This window comes from Brassica napus, chromosome C5 (genome assembly GCF_020379485.1).
Source record: "Brassica napus cultivar Da-Ae chromosome C5, Da-Ae, whole genome shotgun sequence".
In the NCBI taxonomy this organism is placed as follows: Eukaryota; Viridiplantae; Streptophyta; class Magnoliopsida; order Brassicales; family Brassicaceae; genus Brassica; species Brassica napus.
Genome location: NC_063448.1, coordinates 54,528,433 through 54,554,161, shown reverse-complemented (window position 1 = coordinate 54,554,161; position 25,729 = coordinate 54,528,433). Strand labels below are relative to the sequence as shown.

At 35.7% G+C, this 25,729-nt stretch overlaps 5 protein-coding genes and 1 long non-coding RNA gene across 7 annotated transcripts; 4 read left to right on the top strand and 2 right to left on the bottom strand.

The window, feature by feature from the left end:
- Positions 1–3,159: 3,159 nt before the first annotated feature.
- On the top strand, positions 3,160–5,634 carry LOC111206552. The gene is made up of 6 exons (XM_022703725.2): positions 3,160–3,418; positions 4,005–4,164; positions 4,238–4,316; positions 4,412–4,626; positions 4,719–4,868; positions 4,999–5,634. Exons 2-6 carry the CDS (start codon positions 4,021–4,023, stop codon positions 5,068–5,070), a joined length of 660 nt encoding a protein of 219 aa, XP_022559446.1. The 5' UTR covers positions 3,160–3,418; positions 4,005–4,020; the 3' UTR covers positions 5,071–5,634.
- LOC106453049 lies at positions 5,459–6,761 on the bottom strand. Of its 2 annotated transcripts, XM_048759443.1 has the most exons (4): positions 6,614–6,760; positions 6,389–6,571; positions 5,945–6,313; positions 5,459–5,733 (listed from the first exon to the last, which is right to left on the bottom strand). In XM_048759443.1, the coding sequence occupies exons 1-3, from the start codon at positions 6,680–6,682 to the stop codon at positions 5,951–5,953; spliced, it is 615 nt and encodes a 204-aa protein (XP_048615400.1). In that variant the 5' UTR covers positions 6,683–6,760; the 3' UTR covers positions 5,459–5,733; positions 5,945–5,950. The 2 variants fall into 2 exon arrangements, with proteins under 2 accessions (XP_048615400.1, XP_013750723.1); XM_013895269.3 differs by having other exon boundaries at positions 6,389–6,761.
- A 3,694-nt stretch (positions 6,762–10,455) lies between these two features.
- On the top strand, positions 10,456–12,171 carry LOC125587968. The gene is made up of 2 exons (XR_007324359.1): positions 10,456–11,553; positions 11,865–12,171. It is a non-coding gene; the product is annotated as an uncharacterized LOC125587968 (long non-coding RNA).
- A 127-nt stretch (positions 12,172–12,298) lies between these two features.
- LOC125587967 (formin-like protein 11) lies at positions 12,299–15,970 on the bottom strand. Its single transcript, XM_048759441.1, has 4 exons — positions 14,093–15,970; positions 13,820–14,010; positions 13,229–13,464; positions 12,299–13,149 (listed from the first exon to the last, which is right to left on the bottom strand). Exons 1-4 carry the CDS (start codon positions 15,391–15,393, stop codon positions 12,430–12,432), a joined length of 2,448 nt encoding a protein of 815 aa, XP_048615398.1. The 5' UTR covers positions 15,394–15,970; the 3' UTR covers positions 12,299–12,429.
- Positions 15,971–19,500: 3,530 nt separating this feature from the next.
- On the top strand, positions 19,501–22,581 carry LOC106453051 (cell cycle checkpoint control protein RAD9A). The gene is made up of 10 exons (XM_013895273.3): positions 19,501–19,719; positions 20,237–20,356; positions 20,426–20,534; positions 20,695–20,946; positions 21,021–21,133; positions 21,220–21,284; positions 21,434–21,681; positions 21,770–21,911; positions 22,106–22,146; positions 22,230–22,581. Exons 1-10 carry the CDS (start codon positions 19,615–19,617, stop codon positions 22,349–22,351), a joined length of 1,317 nt encoding a protein of 438 aa, XP_013750727.1. The 5' UTR covers positions 19,501–19,614; the 3' UTR covers positions 22,352–22,581.
- A 1,209-nt stretch (positions 22,582–23,790) lies between these two features.
- On the top strand, positions 23,791–24,423 carry LOC106345645 (protein RALF-like 22). The gene has a single exon (XM_013784817.3). The coding sequence runs from the start codon at positions 23,961–23,963 to the stop codon at positions 24,318–24,320; it is 360 nt and encodes a 119-aa protein (XP_013640271.1). The 5' UTR covers positions 23,791–23,960; the 3' UTR covers positions 24,321–24,423.
- Positions 24,424–25,729: the final 1,306 nt, after the last annotated feature.

Genomic DNA, 25,729 nt, shown 5'->3' with positions numbered 1-25,729 from the left:
TCATCACCGGTCATAGTAATTTTATTCTATTTTCACTTTTACACAATTTTGGAGAAAAAAATGGAGTTTTAAGCTAGAGATGCTCTAAAAAAATATATCACGTGTTTGGCCATGCCACCATCATATATGGTGTTACGAAGTTCCCGAAATGCCCTCTTAAGAAAAGTGAAACGTGTTTTTCATCTTCTCCCGCGTTCCTCGATTATGTGGCTACTGGCGTAATTATATCCCATAATTCAAAAAATAAACTAACCGATGATTTGACCCAACAAAATACAATATTATACTCAAAAGCTTTTGGATAACCGAGCACACAAATACAAATTATCAGGTCATAACCGAGTGATGTGGGAATGTTTTAAAGGGAGAAGTCAGAAGTTATGATTGGTATACTACTGTTAGGGTTGTAGAATAGGAGTTTTGGGAATCATTAGACGTAAGCCATCAGCTAATCTATGCTTGAGAAGAACAACTATTTCAAATATTTCCATACCTTATTATTGTGTATATTTTACATGTATTCTATTTTCTTTTTAACTCAATTATGATGCTAATATATAAAGGATTACACTGATGAATAAAGCAAATCAGCGATTGTTTATACTTTATACATCTCAACAAAACGCCTTAAACGCAATTGGGAGTAAGATGTTTAAGTATAGCATGGAAACAAAGGAAAGACAACATATATAGTTATCGTCTTATCGAGTCCCGCATGTGCACACCAGAAAAAAAAGTTATCGAGTCTCCAATGGTTTGATCCACGGCTTTGAAAGTAGTCTCGGATGTTTGGAACGCTCCCCTGATACATCAGATCCTCCCTCAATATGAGGACCACATCAATTTACTGGTTCCAAGTGCGCTAGGAATGGAAGATATGAGAGCATGGTTGCCTGAGAAATCAGGCGAGTACACTACAAAATCAGGTTATGCTATCTCAAAACTCAACATCACTCAAACAACACCTGAAAGCTTCAACTGAAACCAATGTATTTGGAATGTCAAGTGTCCCCCAAAGCTTAGACACTTTCTTTGGAAAGTAAAGCGTGATGCATTGTCTGTGGGAGATCTTCTGAGAAGAAGAGGAATCGAGACTGATGGGAAATGCAAGCGATGCAGTGGCGATGAAACCGTCCTCCATGTCTTCCTCACCTGCCCTTTCGCCGTAAAAGTATGGGACCTCACTCCTGCTCTATTCAAGCCAAACCCCTCTGTGGTGGCTTCTGTAATAGAGCTCTTCAAACAAAGCCAAAGAATGGTAAATCTCCCTCCGTCTGGAATCTCCCAACCTCTGTTTCTTTGGTTACTATGGACCTTATGGACTAGTAGGAACCGTATGGTATTTGAGGAAAAGATCTTCAATGAAAGGGAGGTTATCCTAAAGGCAATCAAGGATGGTCGTGAATGGCAAGTGGCTCAGCCTCTTAAGCCCCCGACAACTTCTCCAAAACCCCCCAAAACAGCTCAGAACTGTCGTCTAATACACAACCTAACTTCAACGGTACAATGTTTCTCTTACAGCGCTTGGGATAATGCGACTGGTAGGGGAGGAATGGGATGGATCATTAAGAAGCAAGACGGGACTACACTGCTCCAAGGCTCTTCTCACCGACGCTATGTGGCCTCAGCTATGGTAGCCGAAGCACTGGCCTTGAAAGAAGCTATCTACTCTGCTACTAATGCAGGTTTCACAGACTTACTCTGTCTTTCAGATTGTAAAAGTCTCACGGATCTCATCACAGGAAACTCTTCTGTGACTGCTATTCAAGGCATCCTCCACGACATTGGCGTGATGAGTCGATCATTGAATTCTATCTCTTTTTCTTTTATCCCTCGTACTAAGAACGAAGCTGCTGATAGATTAGCTAAAGCAGCCCTTGTTGTTGCTTCTCCTATCTCAGTTATGGTGTAAACTCTTTTCTTTTAATGCAAGTAATGAAAGGTTCGACCAAAAAAAAAAAAAGGAATAGGTGATTGATGCTGCTCTCTTATTTCCCTTGTCTAGACTTGCAGGCGATGCCACTCCAATTGCCTTTATTAGTTGCTTAAAATCACTCTCAAAATAGACATTTATGAACCCCAAGTAATTCACACATCACATAAGCACGCAAGTGCAGTAGCTTCTGCCTCCATTGATGCCTCTAGTCAACTCAAAGCTTCTAAGAAAACATAATGAGCTAAAAACCTAAAGGGTAAACCTCGCGGTTTACCCAACGTGTAATGTACATTGTCCTAAAAGCAACCAGAAATTCTCTGCAGTTCAGTTTCCAGCAAAGAAAAACTAAACTCATAAAATATATACAACGTAACACAAAAAAAAAAAAAAAAAAATTCAAATCACATAACTGAATACTCCACCTAATCTTGAAAAATCCATAGGACTAAAAGAGAACAAAATAAGCAAATCACATTAACCAGTGGAATCGTAATTAGTTCAATTCAACCCAAGAGTAGAAATCCGATCGAGATGTTTTTGACTTTTATAAAGTATTGTTCAATTGATCCTTCCTATAACACTTTTAGAAAGCTTTGTTAAGAAAATTCAGCTTACGTTTTCTACTGCGAGAAATGATGTTGACATTGTTAACCATTAGTATACTATTTAAGGCTTTTTATTGTTTTACGCGTAAGAGTGTTACAGTGAAAGATAAATGTACTAATTATAGATACCTAATTATAAACGCTGAAAAATTTCATGATCTATACATTGGACTCAATTAGACCCACGTTCAAGTGAGAGACTGTGTTTATAATATATTTTTGAGAAAAATACTTGGATGTTGTATATAATTTATTACAAACTGAATACCGTGATAATATTTTTTAATCAAATAAATCATTTTTTAGGAAGAATTACATATTTAACATAAAGTTTGAAAACATAATTGTATATGATAAACCTAGGATAAAGACTATATGAACTCCTGAAAACAACAGTCTAAATTTTACAGTAAGACTAGAAAAAAAGAGGCATAAATATGTGCTCTAACCTCAATGTAAAATCATATACACCAATAAACTAAATACAAAACCCTAATTACTGACCTGCTTAACCAAAAATTAACTAGTCTTTTTCATCAAGATCCTTTATATATTAAACCTTGTAGACAATACATATACGATTAACCTAAAATAGCTCTATTGAACTACTTGGAACCTCGAAATGAAAATTTAGTTTTTATAAAATTAAAATTAAAACCAAAACCAAAACCTATGCAACAAAAGCAAATTTACTTAAAATAGAAGGGACTACACAAACTATGGTAAATCTTGTTGCAGCGGATTATTTCCCTAGTATTTCGAATTGCACACAAGTTTTTTCTCTAGTTGCTTTATGGGTTTTTGACTGTCAAAGACTGAACCTTTGAAGAAAGGTTGTGCTGCTAAAACTCCAAAACTTCTTCAAAGCAAGGAAAAGGTGGATTTTGATCCTTCTATTTTTTCTTCATTATATGGGTGTTGTGATGATGTTAATGTTGGTGTGAGTTACAAGAAAAGAGTGTGCTTTCGTTCTTTGTATTTTCTAAGACACTTCCATGATTCTTCTTCAGTTTCTAAGATCTAAAGGGTTTCTTGATGTTAAAAGCTAAAATCTTTTTAGAAGAAAAGATGATGTTGTTGTCCCTCTTTCATTCTTGTCTATGTGTATTAATGCATTAAGCCCTAGATTGTCTTTCATACGAAAAAGAGTTGCTTTTTTTTTGTTGAAGTTCCCTATACTTCTTACGTTTCTGAAATTTTATGGGTTGTAGATGTTAAAGATTCGAACTTTTTCAGTGAAAGTGCGTGACATCTTGCTTCTCAGTTAGCTTTTGGGCTGAAACTTATGTTAAAGATTAGATCTTTTTCAGCGAAAGTGTATTTTATTTCATCTTCGTTCTCGGTTAAGTTTTCTTTTTGACTGAGCTTCACTGTTCCTCTTCCGTTTCTGAATTTTTATGGGTTTTAGATGTTAAAGATTAGACCTTTTCCAGTGAAACTTACTCGATGATCTATCTATGTAGGTGATTGTTTATTTCTATGTCGAACAAGATGTACAAAGGTTCTCTTGGAGGTAAACCCGGCAGAAAAAATCAGAATGCCCAAGCTAAACAACACGCTGATGAACTAAAAAAGGCTGAAGGATCATCTTCCAAGATAATCACAGAACCAATGTACAGAAAGGTATATCTTACCATTTTAATATTTTTGATTAAGATATCTGAATTAAGTGTTCTAAGTTTTACATTTGTGATAGGTGTTCCATGACATAAGGAAAGATTGGAGCTTAGGAACTGGACAGATTATTGGACCCGTAATGAACCAAGGTTTAAAAGGTAATATGTGACTTTACTTAGAATCATATAATCAAAAATAGTTAAAATTATATTGTGAATAAAACTAACTAGCAATTGTTAAATTTAAAATGTAGATATATGTTGGGCTGTCTGTTTTTCTCGCCTTTCACAGGCTAATCACAACATAGACAATCCCAATAATCCACTTGAGTTCTCTTACAATGATTTGATCAATCAAGTGAAGCCTAAGAAGAAAGAAGAGTTAGCACTGTCCAATCTCAAAAAAGCTTTTAGGCTTATTAAAGACCCTGGAATGTTGAAAGTGTCAACAACAAGACATGGAGCAATGGTAAACTTTTGCATTGTTGCGTGATTATTTTGTATTAGCTAGTGCATCTTTATAGTTATCTAACTGGATTCCATGTAATTACATTTTACAAGGATGGAGGAGATAAAGGGCAGCGTATTAAATTTGACTTTGATCTTTACGAAGATGTTGATGCTGCGTACATTCAACAGTTGTTGGATGACTCCTATCCTGTTGCACTGAGGTTACAGTTGGATTTTCAATTTTCATCAAATAAGGGGGAGGTTAGTACAGAAGTTACATATATTTTATGTAGTTATGAGTTTGACCTGGAATGACAATTGTGTTAGATTTTCCACTGACTTTGGATTATTTGAATAAGCTAATAGTAAATGTTAAATATTTTTCATGCAGATCTACTATTTGCCAAGGAAGGAGATCATTACCCCGAGCAGTCGACTACACAGCATTATTCTTATGGGTTAAAGAAGGGAAGCTCTACTTCATTGGTCAGAATTCATGGGGTACAGGATGGGGTTGTGAAGGCTATATCCAAATAGTCATTGAAGAAAAATGTGACATCATTTGTCTCAAGCATTAATCAGCAGGGTCTTCAGACTTTTTCAAGTATTAAGGTTGCGAGACATGAAAGTTTTTCCTATTTGGTATTGATGAATTTCTTTTAACCACAAAGAATGATTGTGAAACTCACTGTTATTTAAAGAATCTTTGGAGATAGTATTTAAAGTATTTTGTAAACAAATAGTTGATGACTCAGAAAATAGGATGAATAAACTTATGATAATATGATAACATGCTAGTTATATTCATTGTTAAGAAGAAAAGAAAAAAAAACACAGGTCACAAGACTTGATTAGTCCAGCCAACGCTAAACAAATTTTCATAGGATATCCTTGACATATAACTAAAACATAGTTTTAAATCCAGGAAATATGCAAATAATTTAAATGTAGAGGTTGACATACAAACTAAAACATAGTTTTAAAATCCACGAAGTATGCAAATAGTTTAAATGTAGAACATAAACAAGAAGCATTGTTGAATCTCTTTTCACTGCTTCCTTCCCTTCCATCAACTTGGTTACCTCATTCAAGTGCTCTCTTCCATCGCTTCAGTTACTCTTTATAACTACCATATTGACAGTAAAAAAGGAAATCAGATGTGAACTGTGTAACCGATTGCCACTATATACGATCAAATGCTCTTCTAACCAAGTGTAGAAATTATAATTGCATCACAAATACAGAGGACACCAATAGCAGGTTATTATGATATGTTTAATAAATCAACAAAAATGTGATTCTCTCTTCTAGTCCAACAAAGAGAGCTTATACATTACCCCTGTTTAGTGTTTAGGTGATGGTGGAGCGGGTCTGCAAAAGATGGGATAAGTAATGCCTGCAGACCAAACCACCTTAGCCTGATACTCCACGGGAGGCGCATCAGGAGAGTCAGATTCTCTTGCAGCAAAGGTGATGTAGTACTTAGTCTTGGCTCCTGGGTCGAAATTAGCCCTCAATAAATGCTCGAATTTCACATTCTTATTGTTTCTTCGGTTGTGTTTTTCAACACATTCACATGCCATGTTCCCGACGAACTCCCGACCCGTGATACCTCCATACATTTTCGTTTCAAGATCCCGATGCGAGGCTACAACAATTCCAGACCAAGTGTAAAAGGGGAGTTTACCCGATGACTCAAAGAAACCCTTAAAAAAAAAAAGCAGTGATCTTTAGCTGTTAAAAAAAAAAAAACATAACAAAAATGATGATAATATTACTACCTTGGTTTCGATGACCGTGCGATTGTAATAACGTGCTCTTTCCTGTAGATCCTCGTCTGAGTACTCGCTGTCGTCAGAGGGATGATATTCCCGCCCATCGAAACTATCCTTCTCCCAATAGAGATCACTACCTTCCTCCTCCTCCTCATCTCCGTCGACTTCCTCTTCGCCGGAATCCTCCTGATCGTCTGTTTCCTCCAACTTGCGCTTCCCTAGCAAGGACGTGTCAACGCCGGTGGAAGTTTCCATTGGCTCCGTCTCGATCGACGATTCCTCGCTTGATTTTGTATCCATGTCGATTGTCAAACCCTAATTTCCCCTTTCGATCCCAATTTGTTTTTTTTTTTTTTTTTCTGGTCTTTTTAAGTTGAGCTCAGAAGAAGACACATGTTTATTATGTAATAAAACAAACTTTTTTTATCTTATTTACATAATAACCCCTTCCTTTCTTGCATATTGACAATATAATACAATTTGAGCGGCCCAACGTCAATTGTGACTTTTTTGGCGGTCGAAAATCGTTATTTAATATGCAACTAATGTTTTAAGTTCATAAATTTGTTGTTGGTTTTGATTCGATTTAAAAAATCTAGATATCCTTAAATTTTTGATACAAAACAAAAATTAATAATTAATAATCCGTTAAAACCAAAACAAATCACATATAAAAAAAATTACAAAGTCATATATCTGCTTATTTACGAATAGAAGTATATCTACAATTAATTAGAGAGTAGTAAATGTATAATTCTATATAGTTATTAATTTTGCATATAATTTTAATAATTTCATTAATAAAATTACTTTTAAAAGTATGAAATTAAGAAAGAAATATAAAATCTTTATAAAACCTACAATTGTATAAAAAATTTATGTTTTATAAAATAAAAAATAATTTTAAAAATTTATTAAACATATAGTGTCACTAATTTTTTTTTGTTTTATACTATAAATAAGGTATTTTATGAAAAAAAACTTGTATAGTTTTTTAGATTTACTTGTACTAAACAACATAGACGAGATATTCGTAATCCGTAAATATTTGCAAATATCTATAAAATTTTCAGATATTTGTATTTTTCAAAATAATACAAATCTAAAAATTAGATATCTGTCAACTCTGTAGCAAATCATAAATTTACGGTATTATTTTCTATGTGCTCACCCCTAATCCTAAGTTTGCATCTGCTGACATATGTAAACTGATATTGCATGTTGATGTCAAGTTAAATAGTTGTTAGAACATTTCCAAAAGTCCTTTTATTTTAAAGTTTGGCAAAACCTCAAATATAAAGTTTGTGGATGTTTCTCTGCAAAAGCAAAATCTTATACTAAATCTTAAATTTTTTGTATTTTATACAATATATATACAAGAAAAGTATTATAAACGAAATTAGTAAATAAAAAATTATATTATAGTAAAATACTGTAACTAAATAAAAACATACCAAATAATTCATTAAAATTTAAATAAACGAAATAGTTATTTATTATAATTACTTCCATAATGATCTTATATATAATCAATTAAGGCAACTTGATATCACGTTTATCTTTAATAATAATGTTATGCATAATAATGTACGATGTTATTATACCATGTAATAATATTATTTAGCCTTTGTATAATATTTGGTTTAGTATTAATGAAATATTTTGTATCAAAAAGGATTAACAAAAAGATTATTAACATTATTTGAAAGTTATACAAATAAAAGGACTAGAAAAACAAAGAACCTTAAATAAAAAGAACATTATTTGATGTTTCACTGTACAAATATTTAAAAAAAAATAAGGTTTTAAAATTGCTTTTGAAATACATAAAATTTTATATTTGAAGTTATAAATAGGTTTTTGGAGATACTCTTAATGTTATGTATATATACGTTTGTGATGTGCGACTAATGTTGGCTTATGATGAGCGACCTGGATAATGTGACAACTGACAATACTCTCCATGTAAAAACTAACGTAGAAACGAGTAGTCACTTTTGTACTCCGAAATATTGTCTAGCTGTTTTCCATTATTGTGAGTTTGTGACAACCTGATTGGATCAAAGGGATGGTCACTGTTGGAAGATAAAATAAAAATATTATATCATTGTAAATAACGCAACAACTGAAGTGAAAAAATCATGTCATCATATACATGTTCTGTCATCTTTTTTTTTTTTTTGAGCAACACATGCTCTATCATCTATGCAAGCTGAAGATTGAAGAGAGATTTTATTGTGTTGTGAGAGCTTCGTGGATATATAACAGTATCTTCTCTTGTGTTTCTAAGCATTGAAACATCTCAGCAGTGCAGCTAGTTATATGTGCAAAAATCTATATTAAACTTTTGTTTTCTTCACTAATGTCATATTTTTTTTAGTACAAAGATAAGAACAAAAAAGTGGGTTTACTACGTTATTTGAAAATCCATAACAAATTATAAAATATTTGAATTTCTGATAGAATTTATTTATTGACGGTGGCAAATATGTCTGATAGAACTTATTTATTGAATAAATATAAACGTATTTTATTCACATATCTGTAGAGTGAAACCCTAATTCTTTTCACATGCAGATCATAACAACCTACCTTTATCATATTTTTAGCACGTTCAATTCTTCCTTGTAAAAAGAGGAAAACAATTTCACGGTAATGCCATCACTTTCTACTTCATGTCACGTTGTATCATATAATAACATTAATTTATATAAGCTGAGTATGCGTATATATGTATATATATATATACATATATTTGTTTATATGTATCAAGTAGTGATACTTATGGAATTTTCATTCATCCATTTTTTGGTTCTCTATTAGCTTAATAGTGGCTTCGGCAATATGCGTCGTGAATATTTGAGTTTTGTAAAATTAAATTTGCTTGCATTAGTTTTCAAATATAATAAAAATCAAATTTTCACTGTATATCTAATATTTAAATTATTGTCTGCTATTAAAATAAGATATTTCATCATATCTAGAAGACTAGAACTTGGGGTTTAGATAGGATGTGTGAAAATATGGGTTGGGTTTCCACTTTACGAATTTTTGAGTTTCTTTTGTGAGATAAAATATACAAAAACAATTTTAAATAGAATGGAATGATCGATGTACTATGTTAGAAAATATGTATTAAAGGTTATATATATATATATATATATATATATATATATTAAACAAATCTAAGAGATGTTTTTCTTTAAACCCATTCTATTGCCAAATTAAGACAATTTGATATAATGTGTAATGTATTAATAGGAAAATTTTATTCATAAATCTTATTATATTAAGTATTAATCTTTTTGCTGAATTTTGTCTAGCAAATAATTGGAGTTGATTGGTAAATGTCGTAGCTTTAAATTTTTTTATTTAAAATTTAAGTTGTAGATTTTGTGATTTTAACTTTAAATTTTATTGTTGTAGGCTTATTTCAAAGTTTTAAAAACACTAAACATAAAATTGTAGAAAATTTAATTTTTAGAGCCATTATATTTTTTTAAAAAAATTTTGGACACTAGCTTTAGTTTTTATTAATATTAATAAAACTTGTTTGCTTCAATTAACACTAGCATCCAACACCAATCACCCTCGATGACTACATCGCACTACAAAAGGCGACCAAGAATATTTGAACTTCAACATTAGACGAAAATTAAAAAACTCCACCGTTAAAGTTACTATTTATTTTCAGAGTTACTATTTATTTTCAGAAAGAGAATGAAAAACACTTCCTTGCAAGTTTTGCTACTTTTTTTTTTTATAACTTTGGTGTGATCTCAAAGGCTTTCTAGACCCAATGATTAATCACTAAGAAGTCCATAGAAATCCGGGTTTTTTGCCACTTAAAGTGTTCATGGGTGACCAAGAGGAATCGAATCCATGACGAAAGTTCCAACTGAAACCCATTTACCACTAAGGCAAGACCACTTGATTAGTTTTGCTACTATTTTTATCTTTTTACTTTTGTCTTTCGTAAGTGCAATTTATTTTCCAGTCTTCATTCAACATTTTTTTTCATTTTGTAGTTTACTACTATATAACATCATATATTTGTATGTTAAAAATAAGAGAATGATTTTTTGGAATCAAAACACGTGTTACATAATATAGGAATCTTGCTTCAGTTTGAACTTATTTGGTTTTGTTTTTTTTTGTTTATCATGAAGAAAAGATAAGGCATGAAAAATGAGTTGAAGTGAATTTCTCCAAAGATCTAGTAGTAGTCCAAGTGATCTAAATTGTGTAAGTCCCTGTGAACCAGATACTCCACATTGTGATGCTGGGATCGGAAGTAATTTTTTAAAAAATGTATATGCTTGAAAGAAAACCATAATCTGTGAATAAATCGTATTCATTACTTAAATTCCATCTAAACTCAGTGCGGATTCTTAGTTACTTGATACTTAAATTAGTGTAGTACACAAGTCTTTCTTGGACATAGAACACAGTACAAATCAAGATAGTAGATACACTACAAGTCTAGTCCAGTACAAATCAAGATAGTAGATACACTACAAGTCTACAATCATACAACAGCTTGGCTACCTCTTTTAAAGGATAGCGTCCATCGCTTCCAACCAGCACAATGGTAAGATAAAATTATCAATAATAATAATCCAAATCAAACATTTGAAAATCTCAGCAATGCAGGCTAATTATATGTGCAAAACATATATAGTATTACAGTTTTGTTTTCTTCACCTAATGTCACATATATCTAGTACAAAGATAAGAACAAAAAGTTTAGATGCACTATAATATTCGAAATTCTATATTAAATGGTGACAACTTGATATGCTTTGATATTATGGAAAGGTTGAAAATATTTATTTATCTTATTAAAACCAAAGAGATTTTGTTGCCAAAAATGTGCCAAAGAGATCTATACGGATTAGCTTATAAATTTTTGAAATGTAATAAACTTGTGTTGTCAAAGTCATGGTCAAACATTTCCATATTCTAATCATGCTTTCCATATTGGATTAAATTCATGGTCAAATCAAATCTAATATTAACTCTTCAAGATATCTGGTCAAACCATAACGTACCATTGCACTATATAAAGAACGATGAAGAATTGTTAGCAAAATTATAATATTTTCTTTGGAGAATGAAGAACGTTTCCTTCAAATTTATGTTCTTGGTTGCTCTTGTTTCTCTTGTCTTTCGTAAGTAAATCTACTTCCCAGCCTGTAGCTATTTTCGTAAACACTCTTCACTTTGTAGTTTAATACATTAACGATGGAATCATATATGTTTACAAAAAGAAGAAATGATAATCTATGCAATTAAAATCCATGTTATCTTTTAAATTCATGTGATAGGTTACGATCAAGAAGTTTTACATGTGAAATCTTTTTTTTTTTTTTTTTGAAACACGTTTTACATGTGAAATCTTCTGATGGAGATTAATTAGTCTTTTTGTATTTTCTTGTTTATAATTTTTTTTTGCTTGGCTAACATATTATCACATTTGTAGGACAAGATCTCGTGGAGGGTAGGGCATTGGTTCCAAATAGAGGCGGCGGGAATTATCACGACCCGGTTTGTAACCCGTATGATCCCAACTGCGTCAAACCTTGTAATCCAGAGAATCCAAATTGCGCCATGAAACAAGGTGACATGGATACAAATAAAGCCGACGGGAACTATCACGACCCGCCTTGTGACCCGTATTATGATCCAAATTGCGTCAAACCCTGTAATCCAGAGAACCCAAATTGTTAATAGAACTAAGGCATTGGATAAGGTCTAATAGGATATTTATTAAATAAAATGTGAATGTATTTACTCTCATATTTGTAATTACATGATATTTCATATTCATAATAATAATATTACTTACGAGTAATCAAAGATTATTGTAATTTCAAACACACCAAATCTTTTATTCAAAGGAAAAAAATACCACAGTGTAGAAATATTCTTTTTAATCAAGATTTAAGCATATACAAATCCATGCAACGATCTTCACATTACTCTGTCATCATCATAAACAACTTCATTAATAAAATCCTACAGAAACCAAACATTCAAACCTCTGTTCATCGAAATGGAGCCAAAGGGCTAGGGCTGTTGGGAACCCTAACACACCTCAGCTCTCTACAGACTTGATCCAACATCCCAAGAAAATCCCTAACAATCACAAAGATCCTCAACGGGTTCTTGTCATCGCCCCTCACGTCTCCGTGAAAATACTCAGCGATCTCTCCAACCCTCTCCATAATCCTCTCCTCGTCTTCCCTCAACTCCTCCAAGCTCTTCTCTCCGTATCTCAAGAACGAGCTCATCGAACTAACAAACGCTCTGTTCTCTTCGTTGCTCGCTAGACACCTCAACTGCTCTAGCCCGTCTCTCAGATTCGACACCGAGCTAACGAGTCCTTCAAGATCAATCGTTGCCGTCTTCTTCACGTTACGTAGCTCAGTGTTAAGACCCGAGACGAGATCTAGCCCCATCCTTCTGTAATCCTCCTCTTTCTCCTCGGCTGTTCTGTTTTTGTTTGGTCTCTGGTTCATAATCCGTCCCATGATGCTGTCTGAAACCCTGATTCCCTCGGACCTAGATATCTCTTGCACGACGAAGTGGAGCAGAGTTGTCTTTCCGTCTGTGCCCTTGACATCAGATAGCTTGAGGAGAGCGTCAAGCTTGAAGGCTTTTGCGCCGCCGCGTATGGTTCCTACATTCATCCTGTTACCAGTCTTGAGGACAGCTTCTAGAAGCTTCAGGAATAATCTGCTTGACTTCAGCTCCTTGCAAGCTTCCTAATTAGGTAACTTTTAGTATTAATCACCCTACCTTGTAATGCAAGCAATCAACAAATAAAGATAAATGAAGTAATACCTCAAGCATTGAGAAGGAGTTTCTGAGATGAACCACTTCGTCTTCAAACGTTTCTCTATAAAGCATTGCTTCAGCTCTTTGAAACGCAAATGGAACTCCCACAAGCGCCCTGAGAAATTTCTCAGCCGAGCCAAGCTCATCAACTGCTCCTTTGTAGCTACACAGCTTTAATTCTTCTTCTTTAGTCGGCACCATCTTCACCAACGCTTCTAGTTGCTGTAAACACAAGCCTTCCCCTGAAACAAAAGAAACGGTTGACAATCAGACCAAGTCTGCACTAAGTCCTATTGGAAGTCAGATTTTTTTAAATAATACTCCCTCCATTTTATTTTACATGTCGTTCTAAGTTTTTCATGCAAATTAAAAAAATTACTAAATTTAATATTTTATCCCCAATTAGTACATTGTTTTATTTGATTATGTCAATTAATGAGCTAAAAGAATATATGTAAAATTTGAAAAAACTATAAAAAGTATCAAGACATAAAAGACAACTAAAATGAAACAAATTTTAAACTCTAAAACTACATCCATATGAAACGGAGGGAGTATTAAGTTCGATGAGATCGATCTGAGCTGATTTTAGTTTACCTTTCCCCAAGGCAGAGCAGATTTGATCAGCTGTTGCATTTAGAGCTTTCAAGAGAATGGTAAAGTTCTGAAGTCTTTTAGGTTCAAGAAGGTGTTTCCCTGGTGATGGAGTCTTACACCTCCCTTCTTCGTTCTTCGAGGAGGTTTGCATTGTGTACCCAAATAGAGACTCGATCATCTCTTCATCGAATCTGTGTCATCCCACAAGACAAAATACACAATCAAACATTGTTGATTGTGGTTAAGGGACCAAAAGAAAGTTGTAAAACTTACTCAAAAGAGCTTGTTCTGATCTTATCCCAGACCATGGTTCTGTCCGGTGTAGCCCTCACTTTATCCCAGTGAAGTGGTTTCAGCTTAGGTAACGGAGCTCCGTCTTTACCTAACGGTGTACGTTGAGAGAAATCAAGAGACAGAGGAGGCGGCGGCGTCTTGTTCGTTACTTGAGGTTGTTGTAGCGACCGTGGCGGCGGCGGCGGTGGTGGCGGCAGAGGTTTAGAGGATGAAGCAGAAACTTTTGCTGATAACTGCGACGAAAGCGTCTGCGGTTTAGCCGTTTCCTGCGAAGACAGAGTGTGAAGAAGTCCTCTGTTTGAAAAATGCGGAAGCGGTGGTGGTGGTGGCGGCGGCGGATGAGATATTCCTGAATGCTCAGGAATATCTAGTTCCCGTTCTGAGAAGCGTTGAGAGGATCCAATACCAGAGACAGAGGAAGAAGAAGCGTTCGAGAGTCTTGGATTTGAATACTGAGAGCCACCACCAACTGAATGAAAAGACTCATCATCCTCCTCTGAAGCAGAAACAGAGTGCTCTGTTTTATCATCACCATTTTCTTGCACCGACACAATCTCTTTCGTTGAGTAACTACCAGCATTGTCCGAATCTAATAAAATCTCCGTTTCCACGCTTGTCTTAACCTCTTCTTCACGCAACTCATCATTATTCTCCGTTTCTTTAACGGGAACAGAGCTCTGTCTCTCCAAATCGACACCGACCGAGTTTAAATACAAGAAGTCGAGAGTCGGGTTTATGCTAACCTTCTGAGACTTCCTCTGTTTCCGTTTAAACGACAGCGTTTTACCGTTCTTCTTTCTGACTCTCGAGCAGAGACAGAGCACCACAACTACGCAAACCACGAAACCGATCCCACAAGCCGTTGAAACGACCAGAGGTACAAAAACTCCACCTTTCTCGTGTTTCCGACTCTGAGTCTCGTGTTGTCCCGGCGGATGCGTCCGTTGAGGCAGCGGACGGCCGAGATGCGGCGGGATTGGCCGCTGAGGAGCTGGAGAGTACGCCGGAGACTCCACTGGACCACCGTTTGGAAACGGAGACGGCGAGGGAGCCGGCCAAGGAGACGTGGCGAGGTTTCTTCGCGGGGGAGTAGAGGGTTTGATCAAATCGAGTAAAGCTCTGAACTTTTCAAAAACCGCGAACTTTCTCTTCCCGCCACCGTCTTCTCCGACGAGTTTTCCGATCTGGGTCCGGTATCTCTCATCTGCACAAATGCTACAGCATTGTAATGATATTGCCACTACAATGATCATGAGAAAGATCTGACGAAAGTAAACCATCTTTTATGCTCTGTTTACAGATCTTTTCTTATGTAATAAAAAGGACAAATCTTCACGTCTATAAATCACAAAAAGGAAACCAATTTATTATACAAAACACTCTTTTTATTTATAAAATCTTTGGTGTTCTTTTGTTTCAGACTTTAATGCTACTCCAAGGAACCCCTGAACTCTGCAACTGTAGTTGTACTGGTAATGCTAACACCTTCTTTCTCCATTAACTCTCTTTGCAGTGTAACACTTGCTAATTTTTGCAATTTATACATACCCACCAGTTTAATAATCTCTTAAATAAAAAAATATCTACTTTTGTTATTAAACAAATTGAATAAATGGACTAATGTCAGTTTTAACATCATTAGATTTTGGCATTTTGCAGTGTGTTAAAGTGAGAAGCTTTTTAGTTTAAGTTGAACGCTGCTCTTCTATTTAAGGAGGAGATTAAAAACAGTTTTATAAAGAGACAATCTGATAAGCAAAGGAGAGAGAAGCATGGAGGTGTTGGTGTGAAGTGGGTCCTGGCTATTGTTGGCTTGTAGAAACATTTGGTAATTTACTGTACAAGCTTTCCTTGTTCCTCTCAACCCACCATTGTTTTATGAGGCAAATACAATAAATATTTATTTGTATTTATTGTATAGAATTTATTCTTGTGTTGTATATGAATGTGTATATTTTTTCATAAAAAAATCTGAATGTGTATACGCATACCTAATTACATTCACATGTTTTTCTTACACATACCTAATTACATTCATATGTTTTTCTCATTAGTTATTTAAGGGGGTTTTTAATAACTCTTTGAAAGCTGTTTGTTGTGGTAGTTTAGTGACAGAATGTGTAACTTGGCATTCCAGGTCAAACTTAAGAGTTGGAAAATATTGTTAGAAATATGTAAGATATTTAAATGAGAACATAAATTTCTGTATAGAAACAAGATAGTTATCAAACAGTATGTTATAAGATATTATTGTGTCTCGTTTGGGCACATCCTCTCTGGCTCTCTCAGTCCTATATGAAAGATTGATATCTTACTACAGAGACAATAAGAGAAGATAAATAATTCACCCGTATGTATTATAATCTTACATTTATTCTTACGGTTTCTGTTTCCGAAGCTTCTGATGAATTAAAAAACTAAGAACTTTAATTGGGTTCTGGTATAACAGACCAATAGGTGGGTGGTGACGAAATATAATTGAAACAATAATTGAAAAAGCTTCCCAAAGTGAGATGGTTACTTCATAGTTTCACAATGTAGGTGTGAAAGATTGTTTGGTAGGATATGATGTTGATTTCCTTTGGGATGTTCTAATACTATTAGTTTAACATAATGAACTGCTTTTAGAAAGGTAGCTTTTGATTGCGCTTTTAAGAATAGTTCTAAATAAATGATCGAAGTAAGATAAATGATTGCTTGGTATCTAACATATCGTATGACATGTGTGTCCTACGAAATAAGCATTGGAGTGATGAGAGATTGGATTAGAGAAATGTATTTACTTTTTCAAAAAAATTAAGAGGTTAAGATTCTGAGAATTGTGTTTCAGTCCAATCTCTCATCACTTCAATGATAGACGTCTAAACATGGGAATGTAATTATTCGTAGTAGATCCACATATTTAACTATTGAGATTGAAACTGAGATCACTAGATTTCTATACCATGTTTGTTACCAATTGTTTTCACTTTTATTATTTGGTTCAGTTAACTACTTTGTGTCAGCAACTTTGACCTACGTGGGGCCAAAAGCTGGATGGACTTGTCTTGAATGATATTCAACGTATATACAATAATTTGTTATTATTGGAATAGTATACATACTTTTTCCGATTTCCGACGAATATTATACAAACCCGGTTCTCTCTTTTCGTCAACATATACAAACCTCAAAAAAGTATATACATATTCTTTTATCACAAAAATATTTACATTGAACTTGCATTAAGTCAAAATAACCTTTATTAGCTCCGTATTTCATGGTATAAAAGTAGATCACTTGAGACTGTCGATCGCGGATAAACAATGCAACTGTATATTTTATTCAAGATTAAAAAGACAATGGGACCAACAACTGAAAACACCAGTATAGTATAAACCAGAAATATAACATCAATTTAATGTAAAATATATTCCCGGTCATAATAATTAGCAGCTATATATGTGTATCATAAGTATATTCGACTACGTGATTCTCTAACAAATATATATCTACGTTATGTAGCATAAGAACTAAATCGACGATACATTCATCCTACGCGGTCATGGTACCGTAGATCACGTAATGATAACGTGAGTCATTACATTTTTTTCAAAATGTGGGTGTTACTTATCAATCAAATAAACTAAACGAGTTTAGAAGTCAAAAGATTTTAAAGTCAACGTATCGAGAACACCAGTGTGACTTGTGAAACCATGATTCGGGGATGATTTTTGCAAAAAGTATCTCACCTTTTGTCATAATTAAAAGTTGATAGCGGAAAGTTACAACTTTTTGTCAGCATTTAACAGAGCCATTTCAAAAGAGTTTATCAATCTATGTTATGTCTATATCTAGTATAAAAATAAAAGGAAATCCATATTTACAGAGAGTTGTTTGTACCTACTTTGTCTTGAGAATAAAGTAAAGAAACATTTCAGAGAAACAAACAAAATTTTAAATACAAATATACTAACCAAATGAATTGTCGGATGTATCACATGGTTGCTCTAGAGGTTGTAGATTCAATTCGACAGAAAATAATAATAAAATAATCAATTTATTACTTTTTTTTAAAATCGAAATTAAATAATTGCCGAATATAGGAGACGTGAAATTAAGTATCCAATCCAGAGAGAAGAGAGAGAAACTAGATCTATTTTGGGACCGGCGTACGGCCTGCGCGTGAGCGCCTGTGCCGTCGCCGGAGTATTTTCTCTTTTGCCGAAGTTGTTCTTCTTATCTCCTTCTCCGCCGTCCTGTCAACGACCGTCTTGTCCGAGCTCTGGTACCGCAACCATCCCTAACAGTGGCTCGGCTCTTGGAGTAATGACGCGCTCGATTGGAGGTCCACGGTGGAGAGGGAGCGCCTTACATGCTCGATTGTGGTGTTTTTCCGGGAGATGGAAGCTAATCTAGTTCCGTCGTCTTCGGTTTTATGCGGGAGGTGGAGGCTTACTCAGATCTACTGTCGCCGTCTTTAGCTTCCGGGAAGGGGAGTCTCCTTCAGCTCCGCCTTCGCCGGCTTTTAGTTACGGAGAGTGGAGGCTTGCAAATCTCCGCGTTGCCGCTTAGAAACCCGGTGTCATTTGGGTTAAGGTTACTAGTTTGATTTGTGTCAAGTTCGGTGAGGTTGCCGTTAAGGTGGGTGTTTGGGTCACTGCGAATGAGATATCGTTAGACGATGAAGCTCTCCGGCGATGGTGACGACTTTGAAGGGAAGAAAAGCAGTGGTTCTCGGTTCGCTTGTCTAGGGTTTGAAGTGATTCAAAGTCGGTGGAGATCTCGGTGATCGATTGAACTCGCCGGCGTGAAGACAATGCGGTGAAGAACGATTATGGGTTCGTTGGAGGCTTGTCAGTTACTGAGCTCCGACGAACGAGGATTTCGATGGTGTTGTTCCGGCGGCGTAGAAGTGGAGGTGGTCAAGTTGAGGCGGTTACGACGCGTGACACGTTAATGGAGCAGATTTTTCCACGTGTCGAGCCAGCCTCCTCGACACGCTATCCGACTGGGTCGTGCGGCTTCTGAGTTTGGGCCGAGGGCCCGTTTAGCTTTTTTATTTAGTCCGTAATCTTTTGGGCTTGTAGCCGTCTTTTGCTGTAATCGGGCTTCGGCCGTTTACTGGGTCTGTCCCATTTATCTAATTTTAAAAAAACTTTGACGGAAAAAAAAAAAAGGAGACGTGATTGGGTAAAGGGTTTACAGTACAATTGCGAGATTTGTCTCTGTCACGACTCACGCGTACGCAATTGATAGAATCTGTCCCTTTTCTTTTAATAAATGCTAGTTAAGAGTGCTCACCCAACAATGGTGCCACTATCCATAAACGGGCCTAATTAAAGGTTTCCGTTACAAGCCCATATCCATTAATAAAGGCCCATTATAAATAGTAGACAGTTGGTTTGTTGTTAATACATTTCGCGCTTCGCCGCAGCTTTCAGGCTTCCATGGCAATCCCGCCATAAAATCACCGAACCAAAATTGATTTCCTTCACGGGGAGAGAGATCAGAGATAGGAGATGGAGTTCAGTATAAGCGGCAACGGGCTCAAGACCTTCGCTAGATCCATAATCTGCCTCGCTCGCGTCGGCAACGAGCTCGTCGTTCAAGCTTCCCCCACACAGGTGCCCCCAGATCCGGACCTGTCTCTTCCCTGTTCGTTTATATTCGATTTTCGTTCGATCGTAACTCTAATTTAGACGATTTTGGATAGCAATTGGTGAGCCGATTGCAATTTGATTTGACTAGATGTTGATTTCGTAAGTTAGTACAGACGGTTAGGGTTACAATTGGGATATGTGAGGCCGACGTAGAGAGTTAAGCTGAATAGGTTTGATTATTAGCCGGTTTAGATTGGTATACTGTACATGTAATTTAATTATGGTTTAATCCGGTTTAGTAATTTAACTTTATGTACTTGTAAATGATAATAGAGTTTGAACATCATCAGAGAGAAATGTAAAAGATAATATTATTCAATCTGGTTAGTTATCAAATGAGTCATTTACAAATATATAAAGTAAAGTACTAAACCGGACTAAACCATAATTAAATTACATGTACAGTAAACCAATCTAAACCGGCTAATATTGATTGTTTATAAATTCTCAGATTGCGACTAATTTTCTTTTGATTATGCAGTTGGGATTGCACACTTTGAACGCTTCGCGTTCTGCGTATCAGTCTATCACACTCGAGTCAAGTTTCTTTGATGCTTATGCTGTTCAAGGGCCTCAAGCTCATTTCAGCGTCCTTTTGAAGGTACTTTCATGAAGTTTTTTTTTGGATGGAGATGGATGATTTCATTGGTCTAAGATATTACTTCTCCAGGCTGTTTGTTCTGTTCTTAGGACACCTGTCGCCAGCATTGATCATATGACTGTGCAGTTGCCAGATCATGACGCGTCTAAGGTCAAGTGGGCATTGGAGTGTTACAGTGGTACATTCCTTAGTTTTTTACACATGTTTATTAGATAGTAATAGCGTTATCTAATTTGTAACGTTTTAGCAGTTTAGAGATTACCTTTAAGACTATGATTATGATGTTGATTTGTGTGGAGCGTTGTTTGAATTTGTTTAATTTGAATTTCTCTTTCCAGGTATGAAGAAAACATATTGGATTACTTGCAATGTGGAACCAGATATTCAGCATCTGTCGCTTGATAGGAGTAGGTTTCCTAGCAGTTTAGTTGTGCATCCTCGGAATCTGAGCAAGTTGCTTGGGAACTTCCAGTCATCCCTCCAAGAGATTACAATAATCGCTACAGACCAAACTTCTTTTCCCTCTGATGCTGCAAGTGAAATTGGTGGGAAAGCTGTTGAGTTTCGGAGCTATGTGGATCCAACCAAAGGTTAGGAGTATGGAATACTCAGGCTCCTAGTGTAAGGCTGCTAATAATTGTCTTTTTTTTTTTTTCAAACGCAGATGGTGACTCTTTGTTGCATACTAAGCTATGGATAGATCCATCGGAAGAATTTTTGCAGTATACTCACGCAGGTGATCCTATTGACATCACATTTTCCTTGAAGGAACTAAAGGTATAACCTTCCTCCACCTGAAGCCTGGTTTGAATTTTATCCAACTTTCTTTGTGTTGATGAAGAAATGTCTTCAATAAATTTCAGGCCTTTCTTTCATTCTGCGAGGGCTGTGAAGCTGACATTCATCTCTTTTTTGAAAAAGCTGGCGAGTAAGAACCATCTCTTTTCCATCATTAATTAATCCATTTTTCTATGTTACCTTGATATCTTTTAAATTTTCAAAATGTTTATGGTCTATAACGAGTGGATGTGCTTCTCAAACATGCTAGCTGAATTAGCCATGTAATTTGTTTGCTAGGCCAATACTGATGGCTCCAAAATTTGGGTTGGGTGATGGGTCAAGCTCAAGTTTTGATGCCACACTCGTTCTCGCGACGATGCTTGTGTCTCAGCTTCAGGAAGGGGTTCCGGCAGGACCTCCGGAGGCAGCGAACTCCACAGGCGGCCTTGCTGCCGAGCAAGTAGGATCAGAGCCTCAAGAACGGTCTAGACAGAGTGCATTTGAGCATCCATCTGATCACACACGAGTTTGGTCTGAACTTTCAGGTAGTAACTAATCTAATGGTTGTGATTATTTGTATTCATCGTTTTGTCTGATAACTAACACCTTAGTAACATCGATGCCTTTCACAAGGAACTGGCACCAAGAGCGTTAGCGGTTCTGGAGAGAGGCCACAGGCTCAGGGACAACCAGACGTGAATATCCAAAGAATTAGAGATATGGAAATATCAAAAGATGGACCAGCTGGAGACAATGCTCCCGGACCTTCTAACTCGTATCCTTCACAATCACGATTACCCTACAGTACTTGGCCTGTTTAGCTGTTAACCATTAAATCATAGTCCATAACCGCTTAGCTAATATCTAATTGTGTAGTTGCAATTGACTTCTAAGTTGCACTTCTTAGCCATATCTCTTGTGACTGTTCTTCTTTCTGTATATTCTTTGTTATCTTTGACTTGTTGTCAGCCAACGTCCCACACAGATGGATCACGCGGAAGGATCTCGAGGTACCTTCAGAAAAACAATTCTATAGTCTTGTCTTTGTTACTTATCCTAAAAAAAATTTATTTCTCTGTCACTTGTTCCTCAGTACGAGCTGAGAACAACCAAAGCTTCTCCCAGCGCCATCCTAGTAACTGGGTAGACGCAAGTGAGGATGAAGACGAGGACGACGGTGTTGAGGCGACGCCACCTCATAATGAAGATTATTAAACTCAAAAGTCTATTCCCCCTTGTAAGTCATCTCATTTTAAATGTTCTTCAAAAGGTACCAAACACTATCTCTCTCTTTATACGCTTAGATAAGTAAAAGATGGCCAACAAATCCAAAGAAACAAAATGTAATCATGGAATCTTTGTTTTAGGAGCATTACCTCTGCATCACATTTTCTCCTTGCTAATTAGTCGATTCCATCAATTATTACGTATGATAAGTTTCTATCTACATCTTGTGTTATGTTTCTCCAAAAAAAAAAGTATAAAAATTTGTCGTGTCATTTCTAATCATTACTACTTTTATAAATGTTTAACAACGATATTTTGAAAAAAATAAATAATAACCATATGATTTGTTAGTATCTATCAAAAATATTTGAAAACGCAATCGAATAAAAGCAAAATGTTTATTGTCAGCATTAGATTATAAAATTTGGTTAAATGGGCCAGTTGGCTTTTGGGATAAACTTGGTAACGCGTAAGCGCCGGCCTTGGTGATCTGTGACTTGGACCCACTTTTTGTTCTTAACGGTTTCGGCGCATGTTACGCGCCATCGACGTGGAGGGGAAAAGATAGATAATAGCCTAATAAAAAGACAAGCTAGCCGTTGTTCGCTCATTTGAAAAATGAGTTTGGTATTGGGTAAAGATTCTCCATACCATTCTTTAACGTTCTAACATAAATTTATGTGATAAGAATGTTTATATAATACATTCTGCAGAAAGGGTGAGAGCTCTGGATCATTTAACGGTCTCTGACTCGCACACATTGATTACCTTTTGATTTCATAAGAAAAAAAATCACCTAGAAATAGTGCTACACATGAATGGCAAAGTGTATAAAAAATAATCTGTGACAATATTTTTAAAGAGTGGTTTACATGTCTTCACTCACATAGGCTTTTTTACTTGCAAGACCAAGTTGCATCTTGGCCGATAGAGCGATAATGAAAAGGACAAACCGGTCAACCATCTGCTGCCTGGCGATGCCCTTAATTACGTAAAATGCATTATCTAGCTTTTCGGCTCTCTGATACAAAACAAATTAAACATTTGTGAGGGTTACTTGAAACATGTAATAACACTCTGCATAACAAATAATTTGTCCATTCAAGACTCAAGTTTCTATTGTTAAATGCATATTATTTGTTAAAAGAATGATGTTAACTGTTGCAATGGAACCAAATTGTAATTTTCAGATTTTATGTTGAAGCCGTCCTAATTAACTAGACAAGTCATGGGTGCACGAAAACATATCTAATGAAACTTGAGATTAAGCCAGCGAATATTTCAAAGCCTATGATTTTATTAATACAAGGCATATGCGACAATTGCGTATAAATCATTTTCATGAGTAATAAACAAAAGAAAAAACGCGTACCTGTTCTTAAAAAATAAATAAATAAATGGCATTTTCGTTAATATACCCACACAGAAGCCTGTTGTAATAAATTTCTCATGTTATAAGAAACGAGACAGCAATGCTTAACTTGTTGTCTTCAGCTTAGAATCAAGTTTCAGACAGAGAGAGAGGAAAACAAACCAGACGACTAAAGAACTCTGCAGAGCCTCTGATTTATACAAAAGGTTTGGGTCAAAGAATACGATGAACTCTCGGGCGATCTACGCCGTCGTAGCCATCCTCGCGATCGTAATCTCAACCGTCAACGCAAGCGTCGGCGACTTCGGAGGCTCCCTTGATTTCGTACGAGCCGGATCTTCTTCGCTCTTCTCCGGATGCAAAGGATCCATCGCTGAGTGTATAGCTGAGGAAGAGGAGATGGAGTTCGACTCCGATATCAGCCGGCGCATTCTAGCGCAGAAGAAGTACGTTAGCTACGGTGCGATGAGGAAGAACAGTGTGCCTTGCTCGCGCCGTGGAGCTTCGTATTACAACTGCCAGCGTGGCGCTCAGGCGAATCCTTACCGCCGTGGATGCAGCACCATCACAAGGTGCAGACGTTGAAGGAGAAAGTAATTTAAATTCCTATTTTGGTTTTTTTTGTGTTTCGATTTATTTGTTCTTTTAATTTATTTTCCGGGATATATATATAATATGAGTCTGATTATACACAATGGAAACTATAGTCTTCGTTTTGAAACAAAATGGTTATTGTTTGGTTGTTCTTGTTCGTACAAATAAATAATTCAAAGTTGCGTAGATTAAAGATAGTTATTAGTCCAAGAAGTTATCGAGATCTGCGCGTAGTATTGTGTTGTGGCATTTTAAATTAAAATTTTGAATCTGAGTTCTGGAATAGAGGATTAATATGTCGACTGTATGATTAATTATGTATAGTCTGGAAACAGAAATGAATTCCTTTAATAGTTGTTGGTGGCATGTTGCTAATAATGTAATGATGGGACCATCACAGCCTAACACGCTGAATTCAAATCATTTTCTTCATTCATATTGTATTATTTAGCTTCTTGGAAACTTCGTTTCTCTGTAGTTCATTGTTCTTTGGATTTTCAATACATTTTAGTATCCATAGTTGGATACTTTTATAAACATTGAGGCTTTCCATAGGCAAAGATTAACCAGATTACGAATGCATAAACATAAAAATATGCGTAATTAGCAATTTGGCATGCAAATGTCAAGTACACACTATAAACATACATTCATAAGAAAATTGATCGAGATATTTGTTGGATTGGGGCTTTTCTTTGAGTCATGTTTTAGTCTTTTGCGCATATTCTACATTGGCGGTGTTAGAACATTATTATCGCACAAATCCTTAATGGGTTTTCGTTTTTTTTCTTTTCGTTTTTGTCTGATTAAAAAATAAAAAAGAACCAATTGCGGACCGTCACGTGTCAGTGGACCCGCGACAAGTTGAAAAAACCCACTGAAAACGTCTCTTATTTGGCGACTTGGGCATACGGTTTATGTTATTTTGTGAGCCCCTGTACTTTTTGTTTAAAAGACCATTCTTTTCGCAAGTATAAAAATGCTCTTTAATAACCCCTATGGTGCACACGTAGCACCCATTGATGTTGCTTCTATATTTTCATCTTTTTGTCATAGGACAGGATATAGGTTAAACAAGTTTGTTAATACAATTTGTAAAACCTACACATTTTTATTTTTGATTGATACCATTCCTAGCAACACAAAAAAGTGACATAAACAACCACTCACGAACATGCGTAAATAATCGGTTGTATGTTCTATTGGGCCTTTTATCCATATTATGGGCTACGTTGATCACTTAATCAAGTCGGTATCTCGTGTTTAAGGTGTTAGGCCAACCCGAAGTATGTACTTAAACCTGAACCGGAAAAACCGAACCCGGATTCGAACTGTTATACAAAAATATCCGAACGGGACTTATGAGCTTAGTACTTTGGGGTTTGGTTATAATCCGAACC